The 26,810-nt window shown below is 35.4% G+C and overlaps 3 protein-coding genes across 5 annotated transcripts in view; all 3 read left to right on the forward strand.

Moving 5' to 3' along the window:
• The first annotated feature begins 955 nt into the window (after positions 1-955).
• LOC306869668 (transmembrane protein 116-like) lies at positions 956-13,190 on the forward strand. The gene is made up of 11 exons (XM_079416524.1): positions 956-1,219; positions 1,552-1,598; positions 1,711-1,774; positions 1,870-1,998; positions 5,734-5,835; positions 5,938-5,987; positions 8,704-8,787; positions 9,013-9,148; positions 9,859-10,003; positions 11,396-11,475; positions 11,569-13,190. The coding sequence occupies exons 1-11, from the start codon at positions 1,154-1,156 to the stop codon at positions 11,752-11,754; spliced, it is 1,089 nt and encodes a 362-aa protein (XP_079272650.1). The 5' UTR covers positions 956-1,153; the 3' UTR covers positions 11,755-13,190.
• A 364-nt stretch (positions 13,191-13,554) lies between these two features.
• psat1 (phosphoserine aminotransferase 1) lies at positions 13,555-22,952 on the forward strand. The gene is made up of 9 exons (XM_079415842.1): positions 13,555-13,778; positions 16,508-16,568; positions 16,650-16,719; positions 16,812-17,017; positions 17,817-17,989; positions 18,156-18,325; positions 20,227-20,355; positions 21,334-21,471; positions 22,070-22,952. The coding sequence occupies exons 1-9, from the start codon at positions 13,722-13,724 to the stop codon at positions 22,170-22,172; spliced, it is 1,107 nt and encodes a 368-aa protein (XP_079271968.1). The 5' UTR covers positions 13,555-13,721; the 3' UTR covers positions 22,173-22,952.
• A 234-nt stretch (positions 22,953-23,186) lies between these two features.
• The window catches only part of tut7 (terminal uridylyl transferase 7), a 30,566-nt gene continuing 26,942 nt past the window's right edge, over positions 23,187-26,810 (forward strand). Inside the window, exons 1-4 of one of the 3 annotated variants that reach the window (XM_079417935.1) lie at positions 23,187-23,233; positions 23,348-23,495; positions 24,589-24,920; positions 25,007-25,125. In XM_079417935.1, the coding sequence (XP_079274061.1) occupies positions 24,596-24,920; positions 25,007-25,125 (444 nt within the window). In that variant the 5' untranslated portion in view covers positions 23,187-23,233; positions 23,348-23,495; positions 24,589-24,595. Of the gene's footprint in view, positions 23,267-23,347; positions 23,496-24,588; positions 24,921-25,006; positions 25,126-26,810 lie in introns of all 3 variants that reach the window. The other 2 variants (XM_079417933.1, XM_079417934.1) reach the window with 2 other exon arrangements.

The raw sequence follows: 26,810 nt of genomic DNA on the forward strand, positions 1-26,810 counted from the left end.
TCTCTTCTACACTGTAAAAAAAATAAGTTGAGAAAACTCAAAAATCTGCTGAAGCTGGTTGCCTTAAAATTTTAAGTTGGCTCAACTTTTTTTTTTTTTTTACTCATTAAGGCTGCATTTATTTGAGCAAAACTATAGTGAAAACAGTGATATTGTTAAATAGTATTGCAATTTAAAATAACTGTTTTCTATTTGAATATATTGTGAAATGTAATTTATTCCTGTGATCAAAGCTGAATTTTCAGCATCAGTCTTCAGTGTCACATGATCCTTCAGAAATCATGCTCAAGAAACATTTCTAATTATTATCAGTGTTGAAAACAGTTGTGCTGCTTCATATTTTTGTGGACATGTGACACATTTGATTTTTCAGGATTCTTTGATTAATAGAAAATTCAAAAGGATAGTATTTATTGAAATCTTTTGTAACATAAATGTCTTTACTGGCACTTTTTAAATGCATAATTTAATGCCCCCTTACTAAATAAATGTATCAATGTCTTAAAAAAACGTGAATGTAGTGTGTGCATATGAAATTAAAAATCAAAGACTGAAAGCTGACTATTGCGTTAGAGCAGTGTTCACCTGTGTCTGTCATGCAATGTTTATTTTTCTGTTTACTGTTTATATTTCCATACTCCTATGAAAAATCATAGCCACTGTAGATGTGCTTAGATGAAATGAGCAGGTTAGTTAATGGGCTTTTTATATGTGTTTTAATGAGCAGGACAGTGGATGGAGAGAGGAATGAGGAATGTCATGACAATCTGGACTCAGACCTCATCTCCACTGAAGCAGCACTTTAATAATGAACTATTCCCTCACCTTCAAGTGCAGCACAGTTCACGGTGGATATGAAGCGATGACGTAAACTGTATTAGACAGCTCTTATAGGCAGTCCTCAAAGCCAATCAAAATCGTTTTGTGATAAAGAGGGCGGGGCGCGCAGTTTATTATTTACAGTCCTGGAATTCGAATACAGCGCATTTTGTTACTCCAGTGTCTCCTGAATAAGTCATTATTACTATTTTGGAATGTTCTGGTAGCAATTAGAAATTTGTTACAACTGTTATTCGCTGTTGTTACATAGGACGGATTTCGAGAGGAATAGGGTTAATGTTAAATTGATTCATATATTTTTACATTTTACAATATGGACATTTTTGGCCAAAATAAGTCACAGATGAACACCACCATTCCGACTGAAAACTGGACATCTGTAAGTAGTTTTACAACATTTTACACAAACCAGAGCATATCTCATAGTTAAACTATGCTGCAGAAGCTCACACGGAGACTCTCGTGCACTAGGCACGGGATATTTTCTTTAAATGATCACAATTGTTTAAAATATTTGAGAAATAATTCAAACACGCTGATTCTTATTTAGCATATTTATGAATCACGGACTTCCGTAAAGTAGGATATTTCAAGACGCTTCATATCTGGGTCATATTATCTTAAGCTCATAAAACAGGATATTGTTTTATGTTCTACATGCCTAATATAAACACACCCATATTGAATAAACTACTACTTTTCGTTTCTTAGATATACTCTTTAGTTCGATGGATTCAAATAACAATGGCCGTCCTAAGGTATCTATTCATTTATTTTACTTTAGTTGCAGTCATGTATTAAAGAGACATGTGTTAATAAATGTTTATGTCTTGTATACTCATTTATATTTACTAAAAATTTGCCTTTCAGCATTTTAGGTGCTGGCTCCATAATAGTATGTGCCTGTTTAAAAGGAATAGTTAGAAAACCAGAGGTAAGCCTCCATCTAATTTATATACACTGTGAATTATTAATAATATTTTCACTCAAACATGTCATTTTGACTACTGAAACAAACCTCTGTGTCAGGTGCTGCCGTTGTTCTTGTTAAGTGTAACAGACCTGCTGTTAGCTTTGAGTTGGATGTGTGGAGGTATTCTCTTCACCCAGTCCTGCAAATCTTACGCCACCTGCTACAACCTCCACATAGTGGAACAGGTACAAAACCAACACAATATCATACAGAAAAAATGCTTATCATAGGCAGAAGAAGAGTACCTTTATGTACATGCCATGTTTTTGCATCACACTTCCACTTCCACAAATAAAGCCACGTGCACAGGATCAGTCATGTTTGACTGACTAGTGCACGTTCACAACTTTTAAAGGAATAGTTCACCCAAACATGAAAATGTGATACAAATTTACTCACCCTCAGGCCATCCAAAATGTGGATAAATTTGTTTCTTCATCAGAACAGATTTGGAGAAATCTAGGATTGTATCACTTGCTCACTAATGTATCCTCTGCAGTGAATGGCTGCCGTCAGAATGAGCGTCCAAACAGCTGATAAAAACATCACAAGTAATCCACACCACTCCAGTCCCTCAATTAACATCTTGAAAAGTGAAAAGCTGCATTTTTATATAAAACAAATCTTATATTAAGATGTTTTTAACTTAAAACTGTTGCTTCTAACATTATAATATTGCTTCTCTAGTAAAAAAAGTAGTCTCGTCTGAATCAGGAGAGAAATATGCACAGACCAAGCATAGCTCCCAAGCCAAAAACAGTTCTAAACAAATATTTTAGATGGAGTATGATGTTAGACAACAACAGGGGATGGACTTTTCACTGGAAGAATTATTATGGATTATGTACAAATATTTTGGCCAGAAGCGGCAGTTTAAACTGTCTTAATACTGGATTTATTTCTTACAAACATGCGTCTTTTCACTTCACATATGTGAATTGATGGACTGGAGTGGTGTGGATTACTTGTGGATCATTGTGATGTTTTTATCAGCTGTTTGGACTCTCGGACGGCACCCATTCACTGCAGAGGATTCGCTGGTGATGAGCAAGTGATGGAATACTACATTTCTCCAAATCTGTTCTGATTATGAAACAAACTCATCTACATCATGGATAGTCTGAGGATGAGCACATTTTCAGCAGGGTTTTTTTTTTTTGGGGGGGGGGGGGGCATGCCATATGAATATTGTAATTATTCAGTATGATACTACTAGTTGGGATTGCATAAAAATGGAAAGGCTTTAGCACATAAACTGTTCTCTGATTGCCATTTAAAGAATATGTGCTAAAAAAGAAAGAAACACAAATGAGGGAGGGACCGTTCTAACCCTGTGCTTCCTCCCTGCATCCTGCCAACGCACTGCAGGCCTGAACATGTGTCTCTCTTTATTGAGGCCTGCTTGTTTGGCATTTAACTAAAAAAAAATCACAGGGAATAAAATCATGTGTGCTTGGGCAGTTTCACTTCAAAAACAAGTTGATCTCAGCTCAGACACTAAAACCAGTTCATTCTAAAGTGCAAAATAAACATGGAACTGGGACGAGTCTGAAAAGGAAGTGGAGCAGTAAATTTGATTCATATTCTTTGCCCAGATAAAATTAGTTCTGCCCCACTTTTTAAAGTCTGCACATGTTTGTTTATAACAGTGGATTGTCATGGCTGTGAGTGAACGTCAGCTCAGTAAAAAAAAAAATTCTCAAAAATATTTTTTATTATATTTATTATTAGATATGCTATCATAAAACTAACCCATCTTGAAATGTAAAATGCCATCAAATGCCTGTGCTGATTTTGGTTTGTCTGTATCCAACAATTAATATCATACTTTTTATATAATCTGTTAAACTGAATCAATTTATTGTAGAAAAAAAAGGTTTTAGTAGTTATACTATTTCATTGAAAATAATTATTAACAAACTTTAATAACCTAAAATTAAACATTTAGCCACTTAAGTATTTTCCCCATTCCTTGTTCTCAATTTTTGCAATTATTGTAAAGTTGGCTCCATTTGTCAAGCCCAGATATTTAACACTGTTACTTACGTAAATGTAAGAATAGGCTTAGCTCCTATTTAAACCCCTGCTGTCTGTGGGAAAATGCCCAGTTTTTGACTTTTGAAACAGTTCGTCAATCCTCCATGTGGAGAAAACGCCCCAAGGTTTGGAAAACCCTGTCTGAGCTCATGTGACACACTCGCTGGTGACTCATACCTGAGTTTACATATTTAGAACTCAAAAATAATCAAATGAATGATCAAAATGACCTGGTTTTATCCATTTAGGTTTTCCTCTTCCTCAAGCATTTGTCTCGTCACAGGGAGCCTTCACTGTATTGTGAAATATGGGAAACTAGCCTATATTAACATTGTCTTAATGTCATTTTAATTTCATTATAAAAGTTCTCTGGTATTGATAGGACAAGAGAGCTGTACTTAAAACTAAATTGTTACAGCAGAAGTGTATAGCTAAAGAGAGTACAAACGAGCAAGCCATAGTTCTCCCAAAAAGGACAATCCTGCAAACCTCTTTTGTTGCATATGTTGTATGAACTGGTGTTATAGTATTTTTATGGTGCTGTTTTTTTTTTAAGCTTAACGGCATCTATTCACCTTTTCATGAGCTTGATGTATTTCACTCACAGTGTTAATACAGTATTGCACCGAATATGATGCAGTGCTCTACTTTAGCCCACTGACGTATTTCATTCTGTATTTTTTACATAGTGCGAATTGTAAATGTGTACATTTCTTTGACTTTTAAAATGAACAAATATAACTAACAACTCTTGCAGTCAGCTGAGTTCAAACAAAACAGAAAGGAAAACCATGTTGGCATTTCTAGGAGAAATATATGTTATCTTATCATACAGAAGTTTCTCAATCCTTGAATGTCATTCAGTGCCTTTGCATTGCTTTGACATGAATGTCAACAAAGGTGCCATAAGACAATGTTTTCTAACCCTGGTGCTGGATTGAAAAAGAAGTGTGCTTAATACTGAATGTGCACTTGTAGTGCATTTCAAATCTTTAGATTTAAAGTTCATTTTTTAAATGTACTAAATTGCAGCTTCATTGCTATAAATATATTTAAATACATGGCATACAAGTTTCAATAGAAATGATATTAAAATATACTTTAGTTTACCATGAATGCTTGTCAGTACATTCAGCAGTACACTTTAAGCATATTTCAAAGACAACAGAAATAATTATAAAATTATATATAAAGATGTACTTGACTGGGTCAAAAAAGCCTTGTAGTTTAGATATAATACATTTTAATTTAATCGCAAACATCGCACACAAGTTTCTGAAAACACTTCTGTATCAAGTCCTCTTCTTATTCTGAAAAGTTTGCTGAAGTGTACTTCTTTTTCACACGGGGAAGCCCCGACTGTACAAATTGACATGTCTCTCTCATCTCACACACCCAGCCGATAACCTGAATCAGGTGTGTTCGATAAGGAAGATATAAAATATGGGTAACACTTCAGTATAGGGACCAGTTCTCACTATTAACTAGTTGCTTATTATTAGCATGGCTATTATTAACATATTGGCTGTTTATTAGCACTTATTCTGCATGACCATATTCTACAGCTTCAATCCTACCAATACAAAAACTTAACAACTACCTTACCATTAATAAGCAGCAAATTAGGAATTTATTGAGGTAAAAGCTATAGTTAATGGTTTGTTAATAGTGAGAATTGGACCTTAAAATAAAGTGTGACCAAAATATGCCGTGTTGAGGCTATCAGGGTCAGGGTTGGAAAGCACTGCAATCACACAAACAAACAGTAATGTGAAAGTCATGGCTTAGAGTATTGCGACAGCATGGTTAGAATGTGGATGTGAACTATAACTAAAATATCTTAAACTTCATTAACTTCTCCATTTGACTTTCACATCCTACAGACGCTTTACATGGCTTCGTTCTTCTACACGCTGCACTATGTTTGGGTGCTCTACACCGGTCTAATGAGGAAGTACAAGAGACTCAACGGTTTCCCTGCCGAGGTAATCAACTCACTATTATGAACACATTCATAATGGTAATAAAGCAGCTTGAGATAGTCTGCATGTAAACACTGGCAATACTGACTAGCTTGTTTATTTCAGAATCCAGCAAACACAAGAAGCTGCAGATGTCTTGGTCCTGTACTGTCATTGTAAGAACATAAATGATATGAAATATCACTCAAACTGATATTAAGTATAGATGGAGAAACATAAATTTGTGTAAAGAAATGGTGCTGAAAAAGTACTGATAGAGGGTCATTTTACCCCACATTTGCAGTAAAAACCCTTCAGTCTGGGGCAAAAGGCCTTAATGGGACTCTAGTGTAGATATAGACAAACATGGCAAAAATTTACCACCATATAAAATAACCACAGCAGTTTCACTTCTTGTTAATTCTTTGCATTTCATAACCTTTCAACTAAATATTTTCAATATTAAAATATTTTCAAATTAATTCAGCATTGGAATTTCTATTACTGCAGTTCCCTTTAGGTTTATTATCATTAGCTAAAACTAAAACCATAAAGAGAATTCAAACTAAATAAAAGATTAAAAATTAATAATAAAAAATTATATATATATATACAGTCTTGGTCAGAATTATTGGCACCCTTGGTAAATATGATCAAAGAAGGCTGTGAAAATTAATCTGCATTGTTAATCCTTTTGATCTTTTATTTAAAAAACATATATATATCCCTTCATTAGATAATAAGAATTTAAAATGGGAGGAAATATCATTATGAAAGAAATGTTTTTTTTCTAATACAAATTGGCCACAATTAATGGCACCCAATACTCAATACTCAATATTCAATACTTTTTGAAACCTCCATTTGCCAGTTTAACAGCTCTAAATTTTCTCCTATAATGCCTGATGAGGTTAGAGAACACCTGACAAGAGATCAGAGACCATTCCTTCATCCAGAATCTCTCCAGACCCTTTAGATTCACAGCTCCATGTTGGTGCTTCTTCTCTTCAGTTCACCTCACTCATTTTCTACAGGGTTCAGGTCAGAGGACTGGAATGGCCAGCAGAAGCCTGGTTTTGTGCTCAGTGACCCATTTTTGTGTTGTTTTTGAGGTTTGTGTTTGGATTATTGTCCGGTTGGAAGATCCAAACATGGCCCATTATAAGATTTCTAACAGAGTCAGTCACTTGTTGATTTTTTATCTGTTGGTATTTGATAGAATCCATGATGTCATGTGTCTAAACAAGATGTCCAGGACCTCCAGCAGAAATATAGGCCCACAACATCAAAAATACAGCAGTATATTTCATTGTACACATGGGGTACTTTTTTTTCCCTGTGTGCACCAAACCCGTCTTTGCTGCTTTTAGTTTTATCTGACCATAGAAGCCAGTCCCATTTGAAGTTCCAGTCGTGTCTGACAACTGAATATGCTGGAGATTGTTTTTGGATGAGCTAGGATAATTTTTCTTGAAACCCTCCCCAACAACATGTGGTGATGTAGGGGCTTTTTGACAATTTTGTTTTTAAGGTTCTCTGACCCCAAGACTCAACTATTTTCTGCAATTCTCCAGCTGTGGTCCTTGGAGAGTCTTAAGCCACTCAAACTCTCCTCCTCACCGTGCATTAGGACGATATAGACACACGTCCTCTTCCAGGCAGTTTCATAACATTTTATGTTGGTCGGAAATTCTTAATTATTGCCCTGATGGTGGAAATGGGAATTTTCACTGCTCTAGCTCTTTTCATAAAGTCTGGGTGAACCGGAAGTTGCTTCCAACTTTATTTCAGTGTAGTGATGTATTTCCAGCAGAAACAGAATATTGAATAGATGGCAGGGTTTTATTTTAGCGCTCCTCCTCTCTGTCTCTCACTCATAGAAACCTAACGGTCGGGTGTTTAAGGATATTCTGCCCAAACCGTCAAACTGACGTCATCAAAAAAGGAACGCCATTTCAGAGCGGAAGTAAATGTTAAAGATTACCAAGACAAACAATTTTTTTTTCAGCGGATTAACTTGCATGGATTAATTGTTAACATCAAGACTAGCAATATGCGATAGTAAAGTAAATAAAGTCCATTTTGATTTCATGCCGACTTTAAAGCCACTTCACTAATTTGTGAAGCTCAATTATCTTTTGCTGCATATCAGAAATATATTCTTTGGTTTTCCTCATTGTGATGGATGATTAAAGGAATTTGGGCTTTGTTTTCCCTCCTATTTATATTTCTGTGAAACAGGAAGCCATGGCTGGATAAATTCATGTTCATAATCACCCTGGAGTGCTCAAAATTGTGAATATGAATGGGAATATACTTCAGAGATATTTTACTCATAAGAATTTATAGGGGTACCAATAAACGTGTATTTGAGAAAGGCATTTATTTCATAATGAGAGTTTTCCCCATTTTCAATTGTTTTAGTTCAATGAAAGTTTAGATTTGTGTGATTTTTTTTAAAAGAAAATATCAAAAAGATTAATAATGCAGGTTTATTTTCAGAGCCTTCTTTGATCATATTTACCAAGGGTGCCAATAATTCTGACCATGACTGTATATATAATTTTTAATTAGTAATTTTAGTTTATTTAGTTTTAGCCATTCACATGCTAAACTGTAACAATATAGCAAAGATTTGTTACAGTTTAGCATGTGAATATTTGCATGTAGTTTACTAATTTATTTACATTTTATGCATCCAAAATCCAGAAATAGTACATAGACATGCACATTTGGAATATTATTTACAATAAATAAACCCATTACGTGTAACCTTGCATACTATGTAGGCCAAATAGCATGCAAAATAGTTGAAAATGAGCAGAATTGAAGAATTCTTTTAACTTTTCAACTTTTGGTTGACTGACTGTCTGTCCTGATCTCTCCATACAGTTTTTTGCCTTTAATGCTCACAGCGCCTGTGTTTGTAGCAGGAAATGTGTTTCGGTGTTACACAAACTTCACCCAGCCCTACAGGTCAGTCGAAATATATTCACACATGCACATGAAATGATTAATAAACTGTACTTTCTTATTACTATCATCTTAACTTCATCAAAACATCCTATTTCAATAAGCCTATTATTATTAAAAGCGTATAGCATTCAATTCAATAGTTGCATCTAACCATAATGCAGTTGTTTGAATGCATTCCAGACAGTTTTTTAATATGATGCTAATTCAGATGTGATTGTCTTCCAGATGTTTGCTGATGCATACAGGGGCTGTGTATCTCACCTCATCTGTAAAAACAGAAATGACAGCATGTAGTGTCATTCAAGACTACTGCATGGCCATTTTCCTTACTACCTTCTTCGTCACCTTCATTGGCATCACGGTGAGCCGTCTTTAACATTGAACATGTCTTGATCTCATTTTTGAATATCTCAGAAATGTATGATTTAACTGTATTCTATGGTTCAAAAGTTTCAACCGTAATATTGTCAAATATTTTTTCTTATGGATCATATTGTAAAATGTAATGTATTCCTGTGATCAAAGCTGAATCTTGAGCAGCCAATCAGCATATTAGAATGATTTCTGAAGGATCATGTGACACTGAAGACTGAAGTAATGATCTAAATGCAGCAGTATTTAATAAACACTAAACAAAGAAAATTCAAAAAGGCAGAAATACATTAAAAGCAATGAAAACCAAAACCACACATCACCTATACAATGGGAAGTATAGACAACAACCGACAAAGACTGAAACACAGGAGTATAAATACACAGGGTAACAAGAGGCTAATAAGTAACAGGTGAGACTAATTAATTATTATGGGACAAACAAGGGTGGCTATGGAGACAAAGGCAACAGAGGACATGAGAACGAAACACAGGAAGACAGAACTCAGGAACAATACTTCAAAATACGATTCAATAAAACACAAGATTTACTACAAATAAATGCAGCCTTGGTGAGAGATTAAAAAACATTCAAAAATCTCACAGACCCCAGACTTTTGAACGGTAGTGTAAGGCTAATGATTCTCCGGTCTGTGTGACTCAGTCATAATCTAATTGTATTCCTCGTTTTATTTTTAGACTCTCATGTGTAAAGCTCGCTCCCTGTACAAGCGTGTCATCACGTCTCAAGGTTTCTTTGGTGACAATCATTGGGAAACTCTGCGTCTCCTGGAACGGCGTATGCTGCTTTATCCCTCAGCCTTCTTCTTCTGCTGGGGACCAGGTAAGCACATATTATTATGTGTGTGTATATATGAAGAGTTCAGATGCAAAAGCCTCTACGTGCCATCTCAAATTCTCTTCCAAAATTAGCATTTTTATCAGACTCCTATACGTTGGTTCAGTAATTTCCCTTTAATGGCAATGAATAAGTTCTTTTCATTGCCATTAAAGTGAAATAACTGAACATAAACATTGGAGCCTGAGAAAAAAGCTCATTTTACAAGAAAATTTCAGATGGCACGTAGAGGCTTTTGCATCTGAACTCTTCATATTATTATGTATATATAAATACACACACATGCATGTATACATTTAAGAAAAATGTTATATTTGTATTAGTGCTGTCAAACGATTAATCGCATCCAAAATTAAAGTTTTTATTTACACAATATATGTGTGTACTGTGTATATTTATTATTTATATATATATAAAGACACACACATACAGTATATATTTTTAAAATATTTACATGTATATTTTTATATTCATATAATTGATATTATATATAAATATATTTAAAATAGAATATCTATTAACATTTTTCTTAAATATACATGCATGGGTGTGTATTTATATATATATATATATATATATATATATATATATATATATATATATATATATATATATATATATATATATATATATATATACATAATATTATAAGTGTGTGTACTGTGTATATTTATTATGTAAACAAAAACTTTTATTTTGGATGCGATTAATCGTTTGACAGCACTATTAAATACATAACCAAATCTATATATAAATTCTCAATAAATCCATTTTTTAATCTCATACATTCTAATTAATTATTGCTTGTTACAGAACTAACATATTCATACTTTATGACATTTGTTTTCACAACCAAGAGGTTAGCAATTTGAATGAATGCATCCTGAAAATATGATTATTTAACAAAAAATTAAATGGATGCAAATAATTTACAATAAACTGCCAGGAATTATTGAGTACGGAAATCTTGCTTGTTTAATTTATGCATGATGGACAAATATGCATCGCATTAATTTACTTAGTTTATGTTAGACCTGTGTAATGCAAATAGATGGACATTTTCATACAATTCAAATTTGGGCCTAAAGGTCTCTGCACATTGAGTTTCGCACGTTAAAAAATAAATACGACCTCACGTTGTGTCAGTCACGTTTGCACACTGCCTCCGAAACTTTCATCCGTCAAAAAAAAATTCGGATGAGGTTCGATTTTCTGCGTTTTCGCATCCGCATAGAATGCATTTTGATCGGAAAGGATGGGGAATACGAAAAAACGGAAAACGCAATGGCCTTTTTTGAGTGAAATAAATCCACAGCTAAACACTCTATATTCAGTGCTTCCCCTTTTATGTTTTTTATGATCTTTTGTTTATTTCAGCAATATTTCTGGCCGCTATGATATTGGCGAAACCGGACATGATAGAGGGAAGGATGGGAGTCATTCTCTACATCCTACAGGTTCGCCCAAAACACATAAAACTCTTAATAAAACAATGGCTTTACCCATACTAAGTTGCGAGAGTAAAACAATCCTGTTCTTTTTCTCGACAGGCCTTCACCTCTACTTCTCAGGGTCTGTTAAACTGCTTGGTTTATGGCTGGACACAGCAGCACTTTCGCTCTCTCAGCGGCAGCAACACTGTACGGGACGCCAACACCCGGACTCCCCTGCTGCGCTCCCAGAAACGAAACTACGCTGCTTTGCGATCTGCTGCATCACTCACCAATTTTGTCTGACAGAAAGACATGCAAGAATCTCTGTAAAGCATTGAGAAGATGCTATAAACCAGAGCGACTGAGGAACCGAACCCATGACTTAGCTGTTGCGAGCGTCGTGCTCTACACATCGAGCTACTGGAGCCAATACAGCACACACTGCAGTGTCAGAAAAACTGAAGACTGAAACGAGCAAAATATCTGTGGTCTGTCATGCATGAAGCCAACCGACGCATTTGGTCTTGATGAAACCAAACAAAGCAGAAGCCGTTTGTTTTGCTGTGGCATTACCAACACCAGATGGCAGAAAAGAAGCTCTACTGAAAAGGGAGCTGAACGTTTGTTCTTCTACCTTGGTTTCGTTTTGAGGTTTCAGATGCTGCACCTGCTTCAACCGTTTCATCATCCAGCCTCTATAATACTTGCTTAGGCAATGACATGATCGAGACTTTCAGATCAAGATGCACTGCTGAGCTGTCAAAAATGGAAAGACCGTAGGGGGATTACGGCCAGAGGGAAATAGCTCTGAAACAGGATCTGAACGGACAATGCTGCTGCTTTCCATCCACAAAAAATGTGCTGAACGAACTACACATAGCTGGTATCAATTACTGCTAAAGGAGCATGAAATAAATAATTTCCCCTTAATAAACAATACAGCTGTGAGCAGACTTCTCAGTGGATATTATTATTGAAAAATACAGCTGATGAGAAATATAAGTTGCAGGAAAAGTACCTTGTCAAGATAGTAGCAATAAACCATAAAATAAGCATTTTTCTTGAAATGAGGTCTTTACAGTCACGGAAAACCTAGAGATATAAGGGAAATATTTAGAAACTGTTTTTTTTTTTTTTTTTTAGGCTTGGTTCACACAAAAATGAATATTTTGTCATCAGTTACTCACCCTCGTGTCATTTCAGATCCATAAAACTTTTGTTTATCTTTGAAATGCAAAGATAATGAAACTTGACTGATTTCTGTCCTTCCATCATCAGAGTAATCAAAGCTTTTATAAGAGAACCAATTACCAGAACAAACCTCATATGAATTACTTTCATGAATTTGCGTCATCAAAGTTTCGTTTGTGTGACCTTTCAGTGGAAGGACAGAACTCTCTTAGGTTTCATAAAAAAAAAAATATCTGCAGGAATTTCTGTAGTTGGTAACATTTTCTAGTTATGCTTTGTAAAATATATTTTTGAATACGGGAGAGCAATCCCTTTTACATTTTAAAACTTGTCCTTGTTCTGTAATTACAAACAGCTGGAAAAGTCATAAATGACATGTTGCACTGTTTTCCCCTTTTACTTTGGCTTACATTTGTCCCATGACAGAATGACTTTAAGTATTACTTTCATTTCCGAGCATTTCATGTTGTGCGTGTACATAGTTTTTACACAATAAATGTTGTTGAAAATGTATGAAACGTTTTATTAAAACTTCTTTAGGTGTTGACATTTTGGGGTGGTTGATTTCAGACTGATGTTGAGCTTTTACCAGGTTCTGTTTATAGATTACCTTTTTTTTTTTTTTTTTTTTTAAATTAATGAAAAATGTGACACATAGAGACTTCAGAAATTTCTGGATTACAGACTGATTATAACTGACCTTTGTGGAAATCAGGAAGAGAAACTTGTAAAAATAATTCTCCTTCAATTTTCTGTAAAATACTGCCACCTGTTGAAACAATCCAGCATTATTATACAGCTCTCTCAAAATGATTTCGGCCCAGAAGCTCATGAATATTTAATGAAGCGAAACGCACGGGTCAACGTCACAAACACATCGTCCAATCAAACAGCCGAAAGGAGACATTCCGAATACCGCGAGCCAATGAAAACATGCAGGAAACTTCCACATTAGGTGTAATCATGTGTGAAGAGAATAATAGTGTCAGTCCAAATCACTTTAGAGAAAAGTAGGTCAAGTGCAGGAGGTCCAGAAAGATTGAAATCCTACGGCCGTAATAAACCGTTTGATTGAAAACATGGAGAAGAAACAGACCGTCAATTTCGGAGCAGGACCAGCTAAACTTCCACAGTCGGTAAGTGCATCCCCAGAATATTGGTAAAAAATATTACACAGAAAAAGTTGATTATATTTTTGCAGCACATTAGTTTCTGCGTCATCGCTTTGAGAGGAGCGTAAATAATGCTGCGTAATCACTAATCAGTACTCCGTACGATAAACGTTATATCATCTATCTATCTATCTATCTATCTATCTATCTATCTATCTATCTATCTATCTATCTATCTATCTATCTATCTATCTATCTATCTATCTATAAACCATCACCAGTGTGCATGCAAAACTGTTTTACGATGCTGTAATCGTTGTGCATGATTTGGGATGCAGGATATGGATGCGTGTTATTAACAACTCTTGCGTTTTGCTGGTCTAACGTTACATGTGTCAATGTTGCATCAGCCGCAACTTGGCATTCAGGTTCGCTTGTTGACTGAAGAGTGCAACTCTGGGTATATAAATCAGCAAACATGTTAACTTTTAAAGCACACTTCATATATATTATATATGCATTTTATAAATATATGCACATATACATTTAATCGGTTCAGAGCACATTGAAATGCCACAGAAAGACATGCTTAGACATGTTTTGATTTGATATAAAATGTGAAAGATCAGGTTCTGCGCGTCTCTGAATAGTTTGCTAGTTGAATCGGTTTTTTATTAGTAGTAGCATGCAATTTCTCATTAGATCTAAGTGTTGTTGGTTGTTTAATTAACAGAAATTCAGGTTTTCAGCTTCGTCTCTTCATTGCTACCTGTAAATGATGAAGATGCTGAAAGCTTTTACTGATTGCATGGACGAGTTCACATTGGTTTTACATACTGGAAGTCATGTCCAGCAATTGATCTTTCATTAAGGTTGATTTGAAGAAATGTAGCATTACATCACTTGCTCACCGGTGAATCCTCTGCAGTGAATGGGTGCCGTCAGAATGAAAGTCCAAACAACTGATAAAAACATCACAATAATCCACAAGTAATACACACGACTCCAGTCCATCATTCAATATCTTGTGAAGTGAAAAGTTGTGTGTTTGTCACTTCTGGCCCAAATACCTTTCATATATACCAATACAAATAATATTCTGAATATTTTACAGTTGGTTTGATATCTTTATCTCCAACGGTGTCAGAGTTTAATTCATTTGAGTAGGTACAGAACATAAAACATGAAAAATATGGATTCTATACTGTATATAAAAACAATAAAGACATAATCATAAAAAATAAGCCTTGTGCATTATAGGGAATAATATTTAGATATTTTTAACAGTTGGTAAGATACCTTCAAATCAGATGGTATTGTTGTTTAATGTATTTGTATTATTGCATACATTAAAAGTTGTAAAATTATTATAACATGCTAATTCCAAAAACAGAGCCTTGTGCAATAACAGGGATGTTTTTCAGAACATTTTAGTATTGGTTTTACGGTATAATGTAATGTAGTTAAATTGTTTAATTAATTTATATGGTTAATTTTTCATAATTTGTTTTCTAAAAATTAAGCCTTGTGCAACGTAAAGGACAAATATTTATGTCTATCTGAGTTAGTTACGGCTTGAAACATAACAGGCGTTAAGAGTTTAACTGAAATGAAACCGAATGTCTTATGAATGTCAAACGTAAAACTAACTTTACCGCCGTGTCTCTCCAGTAGGCTATTTCATTTATTTAATTAATAAAAATCACGGGCAGCGTTCTCAAGACGCTTGTGTCCTCCTGAATGAATCTCCGATCTCACAAACCAAAACAATAGACATGATTTTCTCAGGCTACATGTAAAATCGTATGAATTATTATAAAGATTATTAAAATGAATACGTATGATGACAATTGATTACAATAATATTTCACTTTATTTCCACCATTAGTAACAGTTTCCCCTGTGGGATAAATAAAGTTAATATTAGTTGTATATTAATAATAGTTCATTAAATTTATTTACTATTCCTGTTGTAGTATTATTCATAAGTAAAACCAACAAGATTTTTTTTTCACCATGTTTCCAAATTCTCTACCCCAGGTACAAAAGAAATGTAAAGAATGTACAAACTGAAAACATTAAATACTTTTGTGATCTATTTCCATTTCTTATTTTCAAAAGAGAAATACTGTCATGGACGTTTACAGAGCAGCGGTCACCTTTTTTAATTCTAATGGGAGAGACGGACTTCTGTTTGTTGTATGTTTATTATTATTTTGGGCTGTATTGTTGGTTACGGTGTTATTTCTGTTTCAAAAGCCAGTAATAAATAACACTTTAACATCTAAAGAGTGTTCATGTGATTTTATACATTATTAAATGTTAGGAAATGAATAAATGCATAATCGTCATAATCGTAAAACCGTGATTATTCATCAGACAATAATCGTACCAGCAAAATCTATAATCGTTGCATCCCTACACAAGACATTACCTAATGGACTGGATATTACTTGTGGATTATTGTGATGTTTTTATCAGCTGTTTGGACTTTCATTCTGACGGCACCCATTCACTGCAGAGGATCGGAAGTGATGGAATGCTACATTTCTCCAAATCTGTTCCCAGGTAGAAACAAACTCATCTAAATCTTGGATGGCCTGTGGTTGAAGACATTTTCAGCAGACATTTTTTCAACTCCTTTAAAAAGCCAGTTCTAAAAACCTTTTTTTATGGTAGTAAAGACAAAGCAAACCTGTTTTGGATACAAAAAATAAATAAATACAATTTAATGGATATATTTCTATTCTTAGGTTTTGCTCCAAGCACAGAAGGAGCTCCTGGATTGCAGGGGCACTGGGATAAGCATTCTTGGTAAGGATCTGCATTTTTAATATATTAATTTCTGTGTGTGATGCAATGTTTCTGAGGTGTTTATATCTCTTTTGCATCCAGAAATGAGCCACAGATCGTCTGATTTCTCCAAGATTATAAACACTACTGAAAACCTTCTCCGTGAACTTCTGTGAGTGTTTACATCTGTCTCGCAACTAGAAGTTGGAGATGTCTTCAATCAAAATCCATAGCAAATGTATATTTTGTATTCACTCTGAACAGGAATGTCCCTGAAAACTATAAGATACTGTTCCTGCAAGGTGGCGGCTCCGGACAGTTCAGCGGGGTTCCTCTCAATCTGATTGGTCTGAAGGAGGACAGGTGTGCTGATTATCTGGTCACAGGGACATGGTCTTCAAAGGCAGCTAAAGAGGCAGAGAAGTATGGAAAAGTGAACGTGATTCATCCAAAACTGGACACCTACACCAGTAAGTAATTAGAGTATATCTATATTTTCATTGCTGAGAGGTGCTTTATGAAGAACAGATAATCTTTATAAAAACTGTTAGTACAGTCTTGAAATCTGTTCAATCTATCCTGTATATTTAAAAAATAATTGGTGTGTTCCTTGTGAAGTACACTTTAGCATACTTTTGCTTCGTATGGAAACATTACACTTTGAATGAATATACATAAATCAGCAAACTTGTTACAATTTAAAATGCACTTCACTTAAGTAGGACTTTTCCACATCTTTACATGCATTTTCATAAGTGACGTTATTGTATTTGAAATATGGTTAAAGTTATTGCTTAATGTACTGATAAGCTAAAATATACTTTAATGCCATTTCTATTGCCATTTGTGTTATGCATTTAAATATATGATAAAGTTGCAATTTAAATTTATTTAAAATATATTAACTTGTATTTAAATTAGTTAAAATTATCAAGTGGTTTACACGTCTTTTAGTATGTTAGTCAACACACCCAAATGTACTTCTTTAAAGCATGACAAAAGATTATTAAAAATGTACTATAAAGCTTTTAATTTTATATTATTCCAAAGTCCACTTTTTAAAAGTCTACTACTTAAGTTCATATAGCTATGAAAGTACACTTAAGTGGCATTTTATTTCATAAATATTATATCTGCAAGTACAGTTTAAAAATATACTAAGATGAAATGTACTACAACTGTACCTTTAAAAAAGAAATTAAGCGCACATATTTTTCAGAAGGAGCGGCACGTGATAACTGGCAAGTGATAACGCAAACTTTTTCACAGAAATACCAGACTGTAGCACTTGGTCACTGAATCCTTCAGCATCTTATGTCTACTACTGCTGCAATGAGACGGTGCACGGCGTTGAGTTTAACTTCATCCCGGACACCAAAGGAGTGGTTCTTGTCAGTGATATGTCATCCAACTTCCTCTCCAGGCCGATAGATGTGTCGAAGGTTGGTGATACTTCATGTTCGTCATCTTTATAATAAAAGTAGCACAGTAGTTCATTAAACTTACTACTTTAGTATAGTAAATACTGTAGTAGCTGTAGTTTTTCACAGATATCATGATTTTTAACCTAAATGGTTATTAATGCTGAGTTTCTGTTCATTTTTACAGTTTGGTCTGATATTTGCCGGCGCACAGAAGAATGTCGGGTGTGCTGGTGTGACAGTTGTCATTGTCAGAGAAGATTTGATGGGCAAGGCTTTGAAGGAGTGCCCTATTATACTGGATTATCAGGTGCAGGCTGGCAATAACTCCCTCTACAACACTCCTCCATGCTTCAGGTATGGCTTTTCTTTGTTCATCATACTGTGCCTCTGTAGTCTTCATTTAAATTACTAACATTATTGTCAGCTCACCAATTCTAGGTAGCTGTAATCAAGAAAAACAATAACTACAAAAGCTTACTAGTCAAGCAGCAGTTGATTTTTGACTTTTGAAAAGTCTTGTATGCTCACTAAGGCTGGCTGCATTTATTTGATCAATAATGCGTAAAAATATTAATATTGTGAAATATTATTACAATTTAAAATAAGTCCAAGTTATGAAACTCTAGATGGTCTAACGCAATCTGACATAATGACATCATTATGACATGGTGCAGCTGATTGGTTCTTTTTTGTATCAGCAGCCAATGAGCTTGCTGCTCAACATTAAAATACTTGACTAGTGCTTGCTCAAGCAGATGCAGCGCACTTCAGAAAGATCTGCTACGGGGTGATTCATGTATGCTATACATGGGGGTTATTCCATATATATTATATGTGCAGCTAGGGCTGCATGATAAACCGTAATGAAATCGCAATCGCGATTAGGCAAAAGCTGTGATTGTCATACGCATCTTGTCAGTGAAGCACGGTTCTGTGATCTGTATTAAATCTCCATCCAAAGGCCAGAGGGCGCTCTCGTGCGGAAACTTCAAATATGCCCCGCAGAAGAAATCTAGGAAATCCCTATAGCGGTTGCTGAATAAACAGAAGATTGAAATGCTTTGATTCAGCGTGATTAATAAACACACAACTACGACACTATATGATTTGGGGAAAGGGAGTGTGGCCAAGTATGATGACCCATACTCGTAATTTGTGCTTTGTATTTAACCCATCCAAGTGTACACACAGTAGTGAACATATACCCGGAGCAGTGGGCAACCCATGCTGCGGCGCCCGGGGAGCAGTTGGGGGTTCGGTGCCTTGCTCAGGGGTCTCACTTCAGTCGGGGTATTGAGGGTGGAGAGAGTGTTGGTTAATCACTCCCCCATCTACAATCCCTGCCGGACCTGAGACTCGAACCCACGACCTTCAGGTTACAAGTCCAACTCTCTATCCATTAGGCCACAATCCCTTTATCACTGCTTTTCTGTGTAAGAAGCTACATCATCTCACAGAAGGATTAACTTCAAACACTCGACTGACGTTATGAAGTTCATTTGGAGTAAAAACATGTTATTAAATGTGGTATTTTTCATGTGCTTTCAGAGAGCAGTATTTACTACACAGAGCCGTAGTTCACTGAGAAGCAAACGATTTCTTTGATTTCATAATCGCGTGATTATATCGCCTGTGAATTATTATTATATTAATTCACAGTAACTTGTCGGAACTTGTCAGTGAAGTACAGCTGTGTAGTAAATGCTGCTTCATCTGAATGCACGTGATGGAGATTTACTACTGATTACAGAACAGGCTTTACTGACAAGATGCACATGACAATCGCATTTGATTAATCGTGCAGTCCTATGTGCAACAGTATTTCTTAAATACTCACAGTAGCTTGTTGTGGGTGTATTGGCAGTAGCGAGTCTCTGCACTTGCTCTGCCACAACAGCAGCAGCATAGCAGATCTATTCCACCAAGACCAAACACATTGACATTATCATGTACATTACCATGCGTAACCCTCTGAGAGTTGTCAGGGTGGAACTGTTTTCTAATGTGAATATATGGTAAAATGTCATCTGTTCCTGTGATATAAAACTGAATTTTCAGCATTATACCTCCAGTCTTCAGTGTCACATAATCCTTCAGAAATCATGCTAATATGCTGATTTGATGCTCAAGAAACATTTTTATTTTATTTTACCCTTTTATTATTTAATGTTCACCTATTTTTCTTTTAAATCTTAACATTAATGTGAACCGTTTTGTAACTATGACATGCTTGTACATGCTTGTTTTTCTTGCAGTATTTACATTATGGGTTTGGTTCTGGAGTGGATCAAGAACAACGGAGGGGCGGATGCCATGGAACGACTAAACAAACAGAAATCCGACATCATCTATGACATTATCATCCACTCCAATGGGTTTTACTCGTCAGTGATTCCGTCATTATATGTCCTAATGGTCCTAACATTTCTAACATTCTGGATCACAATTTTGCAGATAAAAAATATTCTTGTACAGAAGCTTATTCATAATACACAATATTAAAACATTGAACTTATTCAGTTTTTACTCATTATTTAATGTTAATCTTTAAGTTAATATAATAAAAATTGTTTAGGTATTAAAATTGGTATTGGTATAATAAAATTTAAAAAGGAGAAAATAGTGTTGCAGGCAGAGCAGCCCTTACGAAAATTAACCACGGTTTTGTTGTGTAGTGTAGTAACCAATGGCGTATTGATTGCCGTTTGTATAACCACAGTTTTACTACAAAAACCATGGTTAAACTGGAAGCTCACTGTTCACGATGAGAAAAATATTGGAAGAAAATTCTGAAATCCTACTGAATTGGAGGTGGGGGTTTATTTGACACTATCTCTGAGGGAACTGGCTGTCTTCACAAAATGTTAGATGTTGTTTTTTTGTTGTTGTTTTTTTTCACCTAATATTTGTAAGTGCAGCCCTACTTTATTTACAGCGGTAACCAAGGGAATACTGTATTGCTGCTGTTCCATAAGCGCCACCTGCTGTTAAAGAGTGAATTTGTGTTCTTATTCAGTCCATCTGCTGTTTTTGTTTTGTGTAGTTATGTTTTATTTAGCATAATTTCACAAAGTTAAAGTCAGACCTGTTTTTGGTTTAAATTTTAAAATTACACAATCTAATTTAGATCAAAAACTATCATGCTGCATGTAGCATGTTTGTTTGGATCGTGATTAAAATGCAATTCCATGCATTCTGATTCATATAAAGATGCAATCAGGTGGGAAAAAATGTGATACATTTCAGAATCCTAAAAAACGTGATGCATATTTTTGGTCAAACCGCCTAGCGTTACATGCAATATTTGTCTACATTATAATCTCGCATACTCCCCTTATAACATACCATACGGACTCTTTCAGATGCCCAGTTGACATGGCGTGTCGAAGCCGCATGAACGTTCCATTCCGCATCGGAAAGAAGGAAGGGGATGAAAGTCTTGAAAAAGCATTTCTTGATGGTGCTTCTAAACTTGGCATGATCTCACTTAAAGGACACAGGTATGTTTGTCTTTGTACTTGGTGTTAATTCATTGTTAATGTAGTTTGCATAGCTTGACAGAAAACATTTTCATTGGCTTTAATGGAAGAGTAATGTTGTACAAACGGCATTTTATAACTACTTGTGCGTAATTTCTACATAATATGGACATTGTTTATTAACAAATCGGGGCTGGGGCCTGTACCATGAAGCCGGTTTAGCTGGCTAGCCTGGTAAGTTTCAGTTTAGTTTGCACCAATCCTGAGTTTTAGGTACCATGAAAGTGGCTTGGCTTTTAGCTGCATTCATTGCCATAGTAACCTACACTCCACAGCTAACCTGCTCCGGGGCAGGTTATGTTCTGGGTTAGAGATCTCAAACTGAAATCAAGCCTGAGTTGACAGAGAAAGGAGATGATCAGCTTCATGGTACCAACAAAGCCAGATTGGAGTGGTTTGGTTTTGTCAACTCAAAACCTATTTTATTACTCTGAATTTGTTCATCTACCATCATGGTACAGGCCCCTGGTCTGTCTGGGATATAGCAGTTTACTTTATACACATTATACAGTGAATAGATTCTGTTTGCTGCATTGATTGTTTCACTATACATTTTCAGGTCTGTGGGTGGCATCCGGGCTTCCCTGTACAATGCAGTGACTGTTGAAGACGTGAAGGTTCTTGGCGCCTACATGGAAGAATTCCTTAAGAACCACCAATAGCTTAAATTCCTTTTTTGCAAGTAGTAGTTTTTACTTGCATTGAAAAGTGGTTTCTATACCTTTAAACTGGAGTGACACTAACAAATTTGCAGCATTTATTGCAACAAGTTGTACCAGATGACTGGACAATAACAAAACACTAATTCTCTTTCATTTCAATAGCAAATGGTTGTCATTGTTATGTAACACTTTTATTCAAATTGTAGTGTGCCTTAATACTTGTAAAATTGTATTTGAATTGTTTTCCTAAACATTCCATGTTTTACTAATATAAATGTGTTATTAGTAGCTGAATGGACCGAATACTGTGATGCAAGCAAAAAGAAAATAAAACTAAAATCTACTACAATCACTGCAGTGTTTATTCCTGAGTAGAGATGATATTCTAAAGATAAAATAAACATGCATTGTGGATATTGATACAAGTATGTGAACAAATGGGAATATTAATACATTTTGTAGTATAGAAAGTTATCATTTTCTCTCTTAGCATTAATGAATCCATACAGTAACAGTTTCTGTCCAGGGTTGCCAAGTCTGATTTCCTGCAGCATTGGCCTATTTTTAAATTGATGCAGCGTGTTTTTTTCCTAAAAAAAAAAGTTTAACTTATAGCTAACATGATATATGTTCAACTAAAATGTGTGTACAGAAGTATATCATGGTTTACCCACAAGTAAGGATATTTTTTTCTGAAGGATGGGCACTGGTAGGGACCTTTGAATGCCTTTATGAAATTGCATGTAATGCATAACTATGAATAAAATATTTATTTTAGGTATTGGTGTTTTTCTGTCATTGGTCCAGTTTAGCTAGATCTGGCAACCCTGATTGTGCAACGCTCCATGTTTCAGATAAAATCCTGTCAGGTGGTATAATGTGATTTAGGATATGTGCGAAGCATTTAAATTTAAAATGTATTCTGGAAATAAATGAAACCAAGTTTAATAAGAGGTGATTTTTTTCTGGAAATAGGCACTGTCGTTTTAAATCACCAGAAGCAGCTTTTATTTTGACGTCATGTAGGACCCGGAAGTGGAAGATCAAAACAACTGCATATCGTATGAGACAGCGATTTCAATATTAAACGTCAAGTTTGTCATTTAAAAAGTATTTTCTTTATTTATGCTTAATTAATAGCAACGTGGGTAATTTTATTCTCTTAATCATTTCAGACAGATGAACCTTAGCTGATTTGACAGAAGTGTGGCCGGCGGAAGTGAGTTTGGGTCAGTATCAGACTTGTTCATGTTCTGGCACCTGCATGTTACAGTTATCAGGAAACTCGCTCACATTTATAAAGCACGACTGATTCTAGATTGGGTGAGTTCGGCATGTTCGCTTTATTTATGCTGCTGTGTTGTTCATATACCGTTAGTTTGACTCGTACATGACACTCCTTCCGAGCTGCCCTTTGTCCTCCTCTCGAGGGAAAGCAGCTACACAGCGACTCTGCTCGTCTTTTACTTCAGTGTTGTTATTTTGACATGCACTTATAAATGCTGCACGACATGTTTCGCTTTCTTTGATCCATAAAAATAATTCACACCGTCACAGTTAAAAAAAAAAGTGAATTTATGTCATTCTTTGCAGCTGAGATTCAAGTAATGTTACTAAACATTGCATGATCAGACCAGCGGCACGACAACATTGATAAAGAATTTGTATGAATTACTTAATATGAAGGATTATTATGCAGCTCTGAATCTTAAAAATGCTGAAAGCTCCAGTGTTACCTGATTTGATATTTTTCAACATCACGTATATAAATGCATTTTTTAAAGTGCAAAAACAGTCAAATGTAAAAAGTTTTAATGACAAAAATAATTATTCAAAATATTTTGTTTACCTTAAAATCAGCAAAGGAGTTTCTTCCACATAATCTGTATTTTCTGTGGCTGTTGTTTTCCACAGATGTAGCAGAAAATTTCTGGGTCATGTTTGCAATTTCTTCTGTCACTAGTCATAATTCAAACCTTAAGGAGGTTTAAGCATAAAATGTCTTTGTAATCTTTTTTATACATGTGAAAATCATTTGAGAATTGAACAAATAGTTGTAATCTCTCAGAGGAAGACAGGAAGGAATCATGTCTTCTGCTGATTAGAGAATAATACAAGATGCCTTCACCTTACAAATGTTTGTCGAAAGCATAATTGCTACAGAATGCATCATATTTTATGAGAAAGTGTGATGTGCTATAGAGCAAAACTGACACTATTTTTGGAATCAGCATCCCAAAATTAGTATGAAACAAAATGTCTGATTTCAGCAAATATGCTCCGCTCACTTCATTTTATTGGTTTTGGCAATCACAGTTTAGTGACTGTGATGGGAGCGCTTTCTCATTTCATTGAGAGTTCAAATTCTGTTCTTATTCTTCCTCATATTGTTCTTGGTTCCCTCCCATTAATCCAGCTCGACAATGGCTGATAAGGGAAACAGGAAGTTTTCTCCACGATACAGGAGACAGAAGGAAGCAGATGAAAATGAGAGCTGGCGGAACCCGTTGGGACGGGACAGTGTGAACCACGAACGCAGTTACAGTCCTAAAACGAAGCAGAGTCACGGTCAAACCTTTGATAGTGATGGTAACAGAAGAGCCAAAGCCTCGCTGTCGTGCAGCTCTTCTGAGGGACGAGTGTTCGGACAGAGTCCTTCTCACAAGGACCGAATGCAGAAGGGTTCACCTGCTGACCGGAGGAACTGGAGAGAACGACAGCGAGATGGACAGAAACATGACAGGCTTGGTAAAATGCGTTATAACCTGTCATGTAATGAAATAGTGAGATTAAAAATGTAGCTAATATCTGTCTACATCTTGTCTGTCTATCAGACGGCATGCAGAGCTGGAGGGAGAAGAGCAGAATTGTCTGGATTGAAAGCTGCCTCACTAGACGGGACATTTTACAGCTGTGCTTGGAAGCAGAAGGCAATGATTGTGACCCTAAAGAGGTTGGTATAGTTAGAATAGTTTGAGTAGTTCACCCAAAAATAAAAATTGGCTGAAAAAATACTCACCCTTAAGACATCCAAGATGTAGATGAGTTTGTTTCTTCATCAGATTTGGAGAAATGTAGCAGTGCACCACTTGCTCACCATTGGATCCTTTGCAGTGAATGGGTGCCGTCAGAATGAAAGTCAAAACAGCTGATAAAAAACATTATAGTAATTCCACACCACTCCAGTACATCAATTAACATCTTGTAAAGGGAAAAACTGCATGACACATTAAGACATTTTTAACTTCAAACTCTTGCTTCAAGCTAAGATCAGAATCCTCTATTGATAATATTGCTTTCTCCATTGTAAAAGCTGTTTTTCTGAATCAGGAGAGAAATATGCACACATCAAGTTCTGTTTATAAGTAAAAAGAGTTCTAAACAAATATATGGTTGTATTTTGATGTAAGAGGACAACAGGAGATGGACTTTTTTTACTGGAGGAAGTGTTATTATGGATTATGGACTTGTATATTAGCTGGTAGCAAAAATTTATAGTTAAAATGTCTTCATACTGGATTTGTTTCTTACAAACTCACAGCTTTTCACTTCACAAGATGTTAATTAATGGACTGGAGTGGTGTGGATTACTTGTTTTTATCCGCTGTTTGGACTCTCATTCTGACGGCACCCATTCACTGCAGAGGATCCATTAGTGAGCAAGTAATGTAATGTTACATTTAGCTAAATCTGTTGTGATGTAGAAACAAACTCATCTACATCTTGGATGGACAGAGGGTGAGTAAATTTAATTTTTTTGGCCAAACTATTGCTTTAAGCAGTTTTAATAGCACTTTGGGAAAAATTGTACGATTTGAAAAAGAGGTACTCCATGGTATTGAAGGAATATCATATTAATGTACCATAGTCTTAACAGGACCACGAATTGGCCCAACGGAGGTATCCAATGGTGGATGAAGGTTTCATGCGTGTTCGGTATTTTCAGCGCTCAAAGTTATTAAATTTAGGTTAAATTGACATTTTATTATCTAATAAGACTCCATTTTATTATGACCTCGAATTTAAAGCTGCAGTCCGTAAGTTTTGCCTCTTTGTCGCCATCTCTGTTTGAAAAACTGGAATTGTTGTTTCTTGCGGAATTATCTTCCGTGCGTGGGGTTGTGAGTCGGCACGGCTCCAGTACTGATGAATCTAATGTTTAGAGTTGAATGTGTGGCAGTCAGTTACCGCACCGGTGTGGATGTTTACTGTACTTCGCAATCACAGATTCTAGCCTATGTCTTGGAATATATGACCCAAATAAAATTTTCACCATATATTGCCATCTGAACAAGTAAGTAACAAGTCTGCCACATTTGTTCTGACCAACTGAGGAAAAAAACATTACAATAAATCGCACTACCAATGGTGATTAAATCTAAAGATCGGTTCGCTCATATCACTTAAAACCGTGCAAATTATTATTATTGTAATACTTTATTCTCAAATTATTGATGTTAACAACGTCAGCATTGCGTGTCTGAGTATAGTGTGTATTAACGTATAGATTCCAATTTCTGTACAGTCTAATATCTAATTGTCATGCCATTCGAATTTCATATTAAGAAATTCTTTTAACCCAAAAAGCAATCTTTGCTCCCTTCGAACTGGTTTTCGTTAAAATACAAATCTTGTGTA

Source organism: Barbus barbus (assembly GCF_936440315.1).
Source record: "Barbus barbus genome assembly, chromosome: 5".
Taxonomy (NCBI): domain Eukaryota; kingdom Metazoa; phylum Chordata; class Actinopteri; order Cypriniformes; family Cyprinidae; genus Barbus; species Barbus barbus.